Consider the following 13,430-nt stretch of genomic DNA (forward strand, 5'->3'; position numbering starts at 1 on the left):
TCATTATAGACCGAGTACATACTACTGTGTTGATATCAATTACAATAGCCTATATGTTTTTAATTGCAATAACTGTTTTCGTATCATAGTTTATGTATAAATATAGATCACAATGAATTAATAACTCAAATTCAAGTCATGATCAAAGTTTGATTGTTTAATCATGATGCAATATAGAATACAATTTTTCCCACTCAATGTACACATATGGAGACTGAAAAATAACTCAAGGCATTTGCTTGCAATGAAGGGGTAAATATACTTCAAAGAAATAGAATAATTTTGTTAACTTATTATATTCACAATTACCTGCAATTTATACATTCACTTTGAAAGAACGAAATCCATTATTGGCAACAATAAATAGCAGCAGATTGAGCCAAAAAGCAAATAATTTAAGAAATAAGTAAATATTTGAATTAAAAATTGAAGAAAAGGGAATGAGAAAAATATGATTTTTATAAGTTGTAATTGATCAACTAATTAGGATGAAGAGAAATATAAAATCTGATAAGTGAAAAAATGGAGAGGGGTCATGCTCTTTTCCTTTCATCACATCCTCGACACTACCGATAAGATATGCACTAATCTGCATCTTATAACTCTGCTTAAAGTGATATAATTTATTTTCAAACTGTAATATCATTCTTTCTCTCTCTCTTCCTCTCTTTCTCACACTCACTTCTCATGTTAATGAAGACTAGACTGCCCTCCAACTTTTCATTTAAAAAAGTTATCCCTTAATCACTATCGTTTCATGTTAGTTCAAGTTTTTATTTTTTGTTCTGGGAACCTTTGGGACAGAATTCGAAGTAGTTAAAAATTTCACCTTAAAAAGTTCAAAATCTAATCTTTATGTGCATTTCAAGCGGACTTGATAAAATTTCATGATTTTCTGTTTAAGTTGTCTTGTCAATTGTATCACAGCCCATATATCTGTGGAATATTTACTGGGATTGGAACAGATTACAATTGAAACAGATATTTAGATGGTGCTTAAAAAGAGTTTTCAATGGATATTAACAGTTTTAAAAAGCCAAGTCAATCAATGACGAAAAACAAAACAGAGAGAAAGAATAGTTTTGAACTTCTAGCGACCTAGACATTGTGAATATCAACAGTTAAAAAAGTCTAGGAAATCAATGAGGGGGAAAAAAGAGGAAAGAGAAAGAATAAGTTTGAAAGTTACTGTGTCTGTGACACCCGCATTGTGATGGCTTGAATGAAATGAATGACATCTTTAAAATAATTTCTAATTACCCACAATGCACCTTGCTATTATCATAACACAAACCATTTCCTCTGACTGGCAAGAGGCACAATATAAATCAGAAAATGATTAAAAAACAAAAAATCATTATTATGCAAATCAAAGAACATCTGTGAGCATTTAAACAAAAACAACCTACACATTGAATCACAAAATCAAATACAAGAAAACAAACATTGTAAGTGCCAACTACAATTTTGAGTGACATCAATGTAAAAGAGAGAAGGAAACTGTTTTTTTTTAAAGAAGGAAACTTTTTCTTTGAATGAAGAATGCTACTTTAGCCGTAGGAAGAGAAGAGTAGGCGTGATCCTATTGGTTTAATAGAGTGCTATTGGCTAGTGTGTACGTACGCTAGTTTTCGGTGCGACCCAAATACGTTCCGATCGATTCTAGGCATTGCACCACAAATAAATCTTGACCTCTTTTTGGGTTAAACTTGGTCCCCTTGCAGCCGCACAATAATAAAAATAATGAAAATAAATCATCGCTCTCACCAACCTCTTCTTCTTCATCATCGGATAATCACTTTGCACACCCCTGTTAAATATATATCTAAAAAACAAGATGTCTTCTTTTCTTCTGAATAAAGAATATTACAGACACCACAATTATCACAGTAGGTAATAAAAACTGTACAGAAATCCATATGCAAATGAACTAAGAATACCGCACAAGGTCATATATACATACGATCACGAAAGCATGATAAAAATATTTCTTTAAATGATGAATTACATTGAAATATATATATATATATAGTTTGTTCGTAGAATTTAAAAACCGCCTTCCTGAAGTCAATGTATAATAAAAGGCCTGCTTTGTTATTGCAACTACAGAAATATTTCTATTCTCATTATCTTCAACTCTCTTCTCTCCTAAAATTCAAAATAACTCCTTTTCTCCCTGCCCTCCCCACTCTCTCCCCCGCTTTCACCTCAACAGTTTCACTCGCATTATCTCCTTTCTTCTTCTCTCTCTTTTATTCCATCTCTAAATCCCCCCCTCTCTCCCTCTCACACATCTCTCTTTTACTTTCAATTTTGTCCCCTGTATTTTAATGAACTCTCTCTCTCTCTTTCATACAATGTAATCCCTTTCTCTAACAATACTTATACTCAATAAGTCGTATCCCAACGACTGTCCCAAGCAATAGACCTTGTCTATTCATGGTCGGTTCATTAAAAAGATTTAAGAGCTTGAATTTCCATTGGAAATAAATTAAATTGAAAAAGAAATCGAAACATCCTACATTTGCCATGTATCCTTTGTTAATTTCCCGAGCCAACTTTTACTCTAAAAGATATTTAATCAATTCATGGGCTTTATACTTCATGCCACAACTTTAGTGACTAGATGCTTTTTCTGCAAACATATAGAAATCAAAACATACATGATGATGTTGATATTCACATCTTATCGGATTCATGGTTGTACTGTACATATATTAACCATGTAATATACAAACGATAACTTTAAAGAATTTTCCTGGTTTGTCTACACCTGTATCATATCATAATGAAATATCATGATGGCAAGTATTACAAATTTTACTGTGAATTGTATGAAAATTGAAATTACTTAATCATTGGGACTCTCTGAAAAACAAGTTTTCTTGAGGAACTGGAGGCATGATGTCCAACCAATGTTTATCAATAAAAAAAACCCCAAGTATACTTGGGAATCAGTGTGGGAGTGTGACAGAGCGACAGTCCGCAAAGGATCGTATTCTCAGAAGTGGTTTTAATTATACCACGAACTATGCAGATTTCTTGTATCGGACTTCATTCAGGCATGAATTTGCCAAAAGCGCACATTCATAATTTTAATTAATGTGTGCAATGAAATAAGCATAATTATGTTCACAAAATCTGTCTAGCCCGTGGCTATGTACCATGGTATAATTGGAACCTCTTTCAAGGATACAAGCCACAGTGACACTTGACGTCAAGGGAGCATTTTTTCAACCCTTTTTTGTCCAACTAAGTTGTCGGATTGGCTGAGAAGCACTGTTACCACGGTAACTGTCGGAAAACGTAAGACTCGTCGGATAACACGTCTGACAAGTCCTTTCATGAAACGTTTACCAGGAATCATCAAATGCCAGGGGTGGGTTTTTTTTTTACCTTCTAGTAAAATCTGGGAATGATTGTCAACGCTGGCAGACCCTAATATAAGTTTGCCAAGTTATCAAGAACATCTGTTGATTTAAAAAAAATTGCATAAAATCTAAATGAGTTACTTAACCCAAATGTATCTGTAAATCTTTTTTCAAGAATGACAATTTACATCAATACATAACATAATCTAATATAATCACTATAAGAAAGGGATTGTTAAAAGACAGAAATAACTGTTGCATAATGAATTTCAAAAGCACAGGACAGGTGGGATGTACAAGTTGCAATATTTTCTACATCCAATATTTCCTGAAAAAAACAACCCTTTCATGAATTCACCATCAATAGAATCCAACAGCATTTCCTACCAAAATTTTCCAACGTGGAAAACCCCCAAAGTATCCTTTAACCCAGAGCTGATCAACAGCGCATGAAAATTCCTATCATACCAATTCACCATAAAAATAGATAAAACATTAAGACCATTTGCTGCAAAGAACAATGTCACTCATCATCATAAATACATAACATTCCTCAATGAGATATATCACTGATAAAATACTAGATTTGATTACAATGGCACTTGATAATTATTGGCCTATCGCAGACGCATGTTAAAAAAAGTTACATTGAGGACCATCACCGTTGAAGTAGGACAAGTTTGACATCTACCATACTTGGTGGAACTCAGGCTGCATCTTCATCTACGATGTCAGGTTTAACTTTTGAACTCACATGGCCGTTCTCTCCAAAATCATACAAAATTAGCGAGTTTTCAGTCAGCGTTGGTGACCCATGGGTGTTTAAGAGCTACATCCGTTCAGACAAATCTCTTTACAAGTCATTTTCACAACCTCAGAAAGGGTGTGTGGTGAATGTCAGCTTACTATAAATGCACTGAAAGATCCTTGATTGAACAATTTGTGTGACATACTTCTTGCAATGGTCTTTCGCAGATCTCAATACCGCAACAGCCAGCCCATTGTTTCTGCAGCATGTTCTTCATATTTTGATGAAACTCAGATTCTGAATCCATCATAAGGTCTTATCTTTATAATCATATAGTGTCTTCACACACACACTGGTACCTCTAATTAGGCAACTCTTTTAATGGTGCTGCATGGATACAGAGTGGGCTGCATTGGACCTCAGCGATGTCAGAGGAATTTGATTGCAAAGAAGTGCTGTTCTAGTTACAGTTCTTGTTACGATGCTTCTTAAGCAGAGACGGGAAGCAAACCAATAACCAGAGGTTGAAACCATATTGTTTATCCTCGGCCTCAAGTCCCTTGGAGATGTTGGTTCTCGGGTCACTTTCGTTTAAGCAGAAAGCTCATCCAGCACATTGATCAAAGACACAATGATGATAGGCCATGAATGCACAATAGAGGATTCCTTTATTCATAGGGCAGCCTACAGGGGGCGCAAATTGTCTCGACAGATGGTTTCTTCTGATTCCAACCATGTCCATCTGGGTAGCTGACAGACCGCCTTAATTTGTAGGGCAGCCTGGAGAGGGCGCTAGAGTCTCGAGTGTTCCAGGATGGTTTTGACACATGCGTTTTAACTCCCATGTATCACCCTCGAGGAGTTTTCTTCCTATTTCAACCATGTCCATCTAGGCAGCTGACAGACCTTCTTACTTTGTAGGGTGGCCTGGAGAGGGCGCTAGAGTTTCAAGTGTTCTAGGATGGTTTGACACAGTATGCATTTATACTCCCGGATATCACCCTTGAGGAGTTTCCTTCTGATTCCAACTATGTCCATCTAGGCAGCTGACAAATATCCTTACTCTATAGGGCGGCCTGGAGAGGGCGCTAGAGTCTCGAGTGTTCCAGGATGGTTTGACACATGCGCTTGTACTCCCATGTATCGCCCTTGAGGCGTTTTCTCCTGATCCCAACCATGTCCATCTGGGGCAGCCTACAGACCTCCATGTCAAAGGATAGGACAGTCTTTCCCTTGGAATCTTGCTTCTTGCATCGCAGGGTATACCTACAGGAAGATATATTGAAAAAAGGTTCCAGATGCAACTGAATATTTAGGACCATGGTAAAAAATCGGAGCCGAGTCTTTCAGGAATCCCAAGAGGCCTTTCGTTACGAATGTTCACACTTCATTACAGACAAAACAATGGGGAATACAGGAAAAAGATGTAGCACAGACTTTTTGTCAAGATACAATACTGCCTGGTAGAGAGATGAACAAGGTTCTACATGTACATCCTACACAGAACTAATCATTAACAGTTGCCAATTCTCTATTATAGCTCCCTTAGAAATACAGATGTTAATAATGTTTACTCGAGACAAATCATGTTTACAGTGAATATATAAATATTTTATTTAATTCATAAACTATATTTGCAATTTTTGCCTTAAGTTTCATGTTTGAGCAAGCTTTTTATGCAATGCCTGCATTTTCAAAGACTTTGCAAATGTTCTAAATCACATGAACCCCTTTCAAAAGAGATTTTTGTAATACAGCATGGGCTAAGAAATCAACCGCCTAATTTATTTTCTTGACAGCATACACGATTGTCAATAGATTTCACAGAGTATTGAGGCAAAATACACAGAGAGTATCTTGCCAGTTTGTAGTCATTTTGCCACTGTTCTGTATCTCATTATATAGTCGAAAAATGGCTGAATGCAATATTAATTTGGATGTCTACATCAAGGGGTAATTAAAAAAGAGTTAGGTGTGATTAACGGGGCGTTGCAAGAAGCATACGATCAATTGCAAGTATACGTTCGTTCCCGAAATCAAGTATTTAATTGCAAATTTGTGATTGATAGCTAATCTGCTCCATGAAACAAGGAGTGTAATCTGATTTGCTATAGTTAAAAATGATCAATCAATCGTAAAATTGCAACAGAATATCAATATTTAAATGTGACCCTTGAGGGGTGTTTCAAGAAAATATCTGCAATCAATTGCAAAAATTCTGTTGCAAGTTTGCAACTGATGGATAATTTTTAGCTGTAGCAAATCAGGGTCCCACCTTACAAAGTTACGATGATCCAATCAATCGTAACTATATGGAAATCCATCAGTGTCATAATTTTTTCAAAAGGAAATTGGCACAATGTTCTGCAAACAAAGAGTAGCACAGTGTTTCAATGAAACAATGAATGCATGAATATACACCATAGCTAGAAAATATTTTGAACCAGGAGTAATACATGTTGATGTTGCTGGCTGTCCATAGTTGCAATTGATCGGATCAATTGTAACTTTGTAAGACAGGGCCCAGATTATACTCCTTGTTGCAAGAAGCAGATAAGCAATCAATCACAACCTTACAATTGATTACAAGAGATACGATTGATTGAGGGAGCAAAAGTAAACTAGCAATTGATCGTAAGTTTCCTGCAATACCCCATAAGTCACACCTAATTATTTGTGAAACACCCCTTAGATGAGTTCATAAAGCAGCTACAAAATGACAGACATTGTCCATTTTGCACAACTTGGTTCAATGTGATACATGTCACATATCGTAAGCAATGACATTAGTCCAACTCACCCCTTCTGTTTATACGAGTCGATATTGCTATACATAAGGCCTTCTTTTAATCTCTCCACTACCACATCGGCAGGGAGTGTTGATGTTGTTGATACATTGTACAGAGCCTGAAAACAAATAAAAGAGATAATTTACACATAATTGATTTCATTTTGATGATTAAAGTTTAATTTGATTATCCAATAACTTGCATTTTTAAAGATCATAGCTGGGCAAATGCCAAGGTAATGATATCAAAGTCCTTTGCCTTTGGCAGCACCTAGAGATGTTAAATGGAACATGATATGCACCATACAGGAACTAAATATCATTACCATTATATCTACCGTCGCAGTCACTGAATGGTCAAAAGCACCCCCTCTACAATAAATCAATAACCTTGACACTAAAGACCATGGCAAATGACTTGCCCAAAGACATTAGTGCTGCAGTAGGGATTAGAACCTGGTACCTTGTGGTTCAAAGTCCGGGACTTAACCACTGGACCACAACTCCTCTACAATGATTCAATAACCTCTACAAAAAAATAATAATAGTCAGTTTTTATATAGTGCATAACACATAACAGCTAGTGTGGCAATGTGAATTAAAGTCTCCCCCAAGACATTGCAGCAGGGATTTGAACCTTGTGGTTCACAGCCGGAGACTTAACCACTGGACCACAACACCTCTACAATGAAAAATCAATTTCGACCCGTACCTTGACCTTCCTAGGTTCATCCATGCCAGCGTTGGATCTTCTTCTCGGTGATAGCAGATCGATCATCTTGTCGATTCCTTTCTCAAAGCTGCCGAAGATCTTCTTTGCTGATCCACTCAGACCGGTTCTCTTCATCTCCCCGTCTTCCATCATTACTCGGTCTAACGAATCCTCCATGGAGACAGCTCTACAATCAAACAAAACATAATACAAAATATTAGTAATAATGATGATGAAGAGAAGGAGGAGGAGAAGAGGAATTGTTCCAAGGCTAACCACTACAGTTGGCCCTGTCTCACATGATTTGTAAATATTACAGAAGTAAACTTTGTTTCTTATTTGAATACCTTGAACGAGTTCAATGTTGTTTGTAAGTTGCTTTTTCTTGATCTATGAGGAATTTTGGAGCAATATTATTTGCTTCTCTAATAATATAAGCTTTTCTTTATATGGCAATAATAATAATATCTTCAACTAGGTGAGTAAGTTGGTTATTGGTTATTTAGTGGTCACTATAGACAGGTTAGACTTTATAAACTAATTTGTTCTTGGAGACATCATAGAATGGAATACTTATGGCACTCACTTTTGGATGTCTAAGGCACCATTGTTATGTGGAGTGTTGACAGTAAGTCTATTAAGATCACCATCCATGGATCTTGAAGGCGTTACTACGGGAGGAAGCGATAATGTTGGAACTACCGGTTGTTTCACGGCCGCCGCTCTCGTCTTCTGCAACGTCTTCTCCTTGGCGTCGCTTTTACTCCGTTTCCTTACAGGAGTCTTTAACGGCAAACCAGTGGGTTTCACGAACCCGTCATCGTCTCTATGATTCTCTTTCCCCGACACCAGCGGTGTCGACACCATGTACGTGTCCTCTCCGCCCGGCTTCACGTAAGTCCCTTCTAAATGCGTACTGACCGGTCTTTCTCGCGGATTCTGGGAGCTGCGTGGCCTTCTGTGATCCCCGGAATGGCGCCTTTCGGACGCGGTCCGTCGGTGCGGAGACGAGATGATGTAGGATTCCTCGTCTTCCAAGCCGTCTTCCATTGAACTGAACATGTAGGGCGAGCTGGTGGGCGGTTCCAGGTTGTCATGGTAATTCTGCGGATGGTGATGTTGATGGTGATGTTGGAATCTCATTGCACTGTCAGTTTGATTCTGCAGAAAAAAACATACAAAAAAGATACTTTTGTACAGTTTTTTTGCCCTATTACTGTTATATCAACTGATTATCCTATCATGATTCTCATTGAATAATCATATAATCGGTCAATTTACGATTCCACTCTTAAAACTCAGCACTTAAAAAATGTTTTGGCTGTGTATATCTGAAGCAAGACAATGAAAATCTTTCGATTTTGAAATGTAGTCGAATCCTTGGCATAATTGAGAACTGGTTTAGTCCATGCCCCTCATCAATAGACTAGTTATTCAATAAAGCCATTTGTAATTTAATCACAACTTTACATGTATGCATGTCTTTTCAATTTGGTGGTAATTAGATACACCCTAAATTTCTCTGTTTTAATTCAATCCTCCTTACCTTTTCTGTAAGTGGTCTGTGTGCCATCGGTAGTCTGACCGTTCTACCTCGATACTTGGCGGCTAGTAGGATGAAATACGTGGCTGTCATGTGGTCATATTTCCACTGCAATAGAAAAAAAACAGCACAAACGTCAAAACCTTGTTTCAAAGGTGATTATTCTATTATGAAAACTAAGTAATATAGATATAGGGTATTCATATTGCACACATAACCTTCTTAGGTGCTGAAGGTGCTTAGATATTACCCTGGCTAATGTACGCTGCTGATTTTGGTGCAAGAAGGTTATTGAGGCTCCCAGTTTCCTCACCCAGGTCGAGTGCACCTCAGCTTGGACGAATTCCTTGGTAAATGCGGTAGCTGGGATTTAAACTCATGACCTTCTAATTGCAAGGCCAGAGTCATAACCACAGACCACAACACTTCTATAAGTAAAAGAGCGAGCTGTTGCAAACCTAGAAGTTGTGAAGCAGTGGTTCTGACTCTCATCTTGTAATAAGGGCCCCGTGTTACAAAGAATTGCGATTGATCCGATCAATCACAACTATGGACGGCCAGCAACGTCAACATCTAACATGCAAATTTGTTCAAAATATTTCCTAGATATGATGTATATTCATGCATTAATCGTTCTCTTGAAGACTCAGGGTGATTCTTTTTGTTTATTAAGAAAATTGTGTCAAGTTCATGTAGAAAAAATTATGGTATGAATGGAATTCCATACAGTTGAGATTGATGGGATCAATCGCAACTCTTTGTAAGACGGGGCCAAGGAGAACATGTGTTCAATTTAACCAAAGTCTAGCATCCTTTGGCAAGGCATATCCCTTCTACTTTGCCTTTTTTGTCTTATAGAGTATTAAAAATGTTTACAAGTTTTTGGAACAGAAAGATTATGATTATAATCTGACCTGTTTTAACGTTGACATTATGTCCTTCTTCGACTTCCCATAGTGCATTGCCATTTCTGTGACGCAGTCCACATTTAGCTGACTTTTCTGTAGAAAATGAGACATAGACAAAGAACATTTGAAATAAAGATCTATGATTGTGGATCTTAACAATAAAGCAGGGGTGGAGGAGCCGTGGTGTAGTGGTTCTGACTCTCGCCTTGTAAACAGAGGGTCGTGTGTTCGAATCCCACCGCGGTCTAGCGTCCTTTGGCAAGGCGTTAATCCACACTTTGCCACTCTCGACCCAGGTGCTAAATGGGTACCCGGTAGGATGCGAAAGATATTGTATGTTTGATTTTGCCAGCGCCATAATGAGGCTGCGATGAATGCAAGGAATGCTCCCCAGGGAGTGGAAATTGTGCACTTTTCGTGCGGGATTGAAATGAATCCAATGACCGGGGTAATAATATGCTGTAACGCGCTTTGGGCCATTCTGGGAAAAGCGCTTTATAAAAATTGGCTATTATTATTATTTTGAAAATCCTGACAAATTCTTGATGCAAGGCACTCTAAAAAGAAACACTATGATTGTCATGAATTTTTACAATATACACATCTAAAACAGAATTATTTCACACACTGCCATTTCCATGAGAAAAATTCATCTCTGCACATCCATAAATGTTTACGTATGCCCCATGACATTTTCCGCCAACCGTAACCGTCACATGTTTAAATTATCAAATGTGATTTACTCCCAGTATCTTCAGGGATAATCAAAATTCTTTGTTGATGGAAACTTCCACAATACCTGATGATGTTATCTCAAAATTATTCAGAGATATTTGAAATCATGTCATTCGTTAACAGATTGCAGCAATAACAGCATCATAAATTTAATTTCTTTCTCACAGTCATTGTCCATTGTAGTTTCTTACAGTCAAATCAATGAATCTCAAAATTGGCAATAGGAACCTCTCAATCTGAAGTCTGAGTGATGACTTCGGCATAGTCAAATCACTAAGTTCTTTAAATTGGCAATGTAATTACCTCACATTTACTCTCCCAGTCTACAGGTGTACCGAATGCTTTCACGACCCAAGGGTGGACAATAAGCTCCTTCATTTTGATCCTCTTTGTTGGGTTCACCTAGATCATGAAAGAGATAGAAAAATGAAAGATTTTTAAGAATTCAGACTGATAAAATACAAAATACTCTTTAAAACAAATTATTATAAAAATTATTATAAATTATCATTAAATTTTGTGTCTCATTATGCCCAGAGAATCTGGTTCTTAAAGACAACACCAGCTCCACTGCAAGAATTAATTTAATTTCCTTGCAAAGTACAGGACCTAATGAATTAACCTGTAGGCTACGGGAAGAAAGTGGCACCTGTATAGAGTCTATGGGAATTAGAGAATTCAGCATCCAATCAGTTAAATGAGTTAAATTCTTATTTTTGATAACATGATGTTACTCCTGAAGGTAAATTTGTTTTGTTTTTATTTTCTTTTACACTGATAATCAATACAAACTTGTCGAGGTATATTTTTTTAAAGGCACACAATACAATAATAATAGAAGATACCATCAAAATCTAAAATTTTGCAAAAAAATAAGGACAAAATCGAATAAAATGTATCGAATAATTATGCTTCATCCAACATTGTATGACAATAATGGTAGTGATTTTGATGTTGATGATAAAGATGATGATGGTGGTGGTAAAGATGATGATGATGGTGATAGTAATTATGATGATGATGGTGATGATGATGGTGATGATGATGATGGTGGTGATGATGATGATGGTGGTGATGATGATGGTGATGATGATGGTGGTGATGATGATGGTGATGATGGTGGTGATGATGGTGGTGATGGTGATGATGATGGTGGTGATGATGATGATGATGATGGTGGTGATGATGATGATGGTGGTGATGATGATGATGATGATGGTGGTGATGATGATGATGGTGGTGATGATGGTGGTGATGATGGTGGTGATGGTGATGATGATGGTGGTGATGATGATGGTGGTGATGATGATGGTGATGATGGTGGTGATGATGATGATGATGGTGGTGATGATGGTGATGATGATGGTGGTGATGATGATGGTGGTGATGATGATGATGATGGTGGTGATGATGGTGGTGATGGTGATGATGGTGATGATGGTGATTAAGATGATGATGAGGTTGGTGTCACCTGACCTACTAACCTGAAGCATGAGTTTGAGAAGATCTTTGGTTTCGTCTGAAAGCCACGGCGGTTCTTCATACACACCAGAAAGAATTTTACGATAGAGGAGGGACACGTTATCGTCATCAAAAGGAAGAAAGCCACATAGTAATGCATATAGTAACACTCCCATGCTCCATATATCAGCCTGTATGGGAGGATAGTAATTCAAATGTAGATCATTGTAAGAATAATAAAAACATGTATTTACAAAAGGTTTGAATATTACAGAAATAGTTCAATGAAATTCAGAGTGTTGAATCTTTTTCAAATTTGTGATAGTATCTAAAAACCAAGGATGATCCTAGCAAATTAACCAGTTTCTTTTTACTGCCCAACTTTATTTTATTTATCTATTCTTATTACTTATTTATTTATTCATTTTTTTTTGGGGGGGGAGGTGGCTCCTAAATAAAATTTCAAAATTCAAGAAGCTAATTTTGAGTTTGATGTTAATGATTTCAAATGTTCCTGGAATGAGAAAGATAATCTTTCCCAGTCTTTATTTCATTGTTACTTTCATCATCAATATCATTATTATTGCCTTCCTCAACCCCCCCCAAAAAAAACAACAACAACAAATAAAATTTTAGAACAACTTTGCACAATAACACAGATTTTATTCTGAGTAATTTGATTTTATGACTGATTAATTTGATCGCTTAATGCAATCCATCGTACAAATCCACTGTATGGATTTAATGCTAAACTTTGTGTTACAAGGGTGGTGGTGATGCACCCACTTCCCCCAAAAAACACCTTTTCCAAAGTTCGTGACTGTTCCCCATGTTTCATTACAGAATATACCAACCTTCCACGGTAAATCTTTTGAGTGCATGCATAAAACAAATACATGTACTTCATGCAAATACAAATTGCCTGTGGTCCATCCTGACAAAAAATGATCTACACGACTGGGTGAATGGCGTGTTTTAAAAAAACATTTCAATGATAACGAAAGCATGAATTACAGAAAAAGTGGAGAGAGATGTTTAGATATCTTCAGGGCTAACACACTAGCCACTCCTTGAATATGTATTTACATATTCAAGGAGTGGCTTGAATAAGCACAGTTAAAAAGGGTATTAAAAAGCACTTAAATTGAGACACATAAATCTTCA

The 13,430-nt window shown here is 36.9% G+C and overlaps 1 protein-coding gene across 2 annotated transcripts in view; it reads right to left on the reverse strand.

The window, feature by feature from the left end:
* Positions 1-555: 555 nt before the first annotated feature.
* Positions 556-13,430, reverse strand: part of LOC121405607 (maternal embryonic leucine zipper kinase-like) — a 74,831-nt gene continuing 61,956 nt past the window's right edge. For both annotated transcript variants that reach the window (XM_041596539.1, XM_041596540.1), the window contains exons 8-15: positions 12,290-12,457; positions 11,109-11,207; positions 10,077-10,163; positions 9,166-9,270; positions 8,206-8,780; positions 7,620-7,806; positions 6,920-7,026; positions 556-5,385 (exon numbers count right to left, since the gene is read on the reverse strand). In XM_041596539.1, the coding sequence (XP_041452473.1) occupies positions 5,208-5,385; positions 6,920-7,026; positions 7,620-7,806; positions 8,206-8,780; positions 9,166-9,270; positions 10,077-10,163; positions 11,109-11,207; positions 12,290-12,457 (1,506 nt within the window). In that variant the 3' untranslated portion in view covers positions 556-5,207. The remainder of the gene's footprint in view (positions 5,386-6,919; positions 7,027-7,619; positions 7,807-8,205; positions 8,781-9,165; positions 9,271-10,076; positions 10,164-11,108; positions 11,208-12,289; positions 12,458-13,430) is intronic.

This window comes from Lytechinus variegatus, chromosome 18 (genome assembly GCF_018143015.1).
Source record: "Lytechinus variegatus isolate NC3 chromosome 18, Lvar_3.0, whole genome shotgun sequence".
NCBI lineage: Eukaryota > Metazoa > Echinodermata > Echinoidea > Temnopleuroida > Toxopneustidae > Lytechinus > Lytechinus variegatus.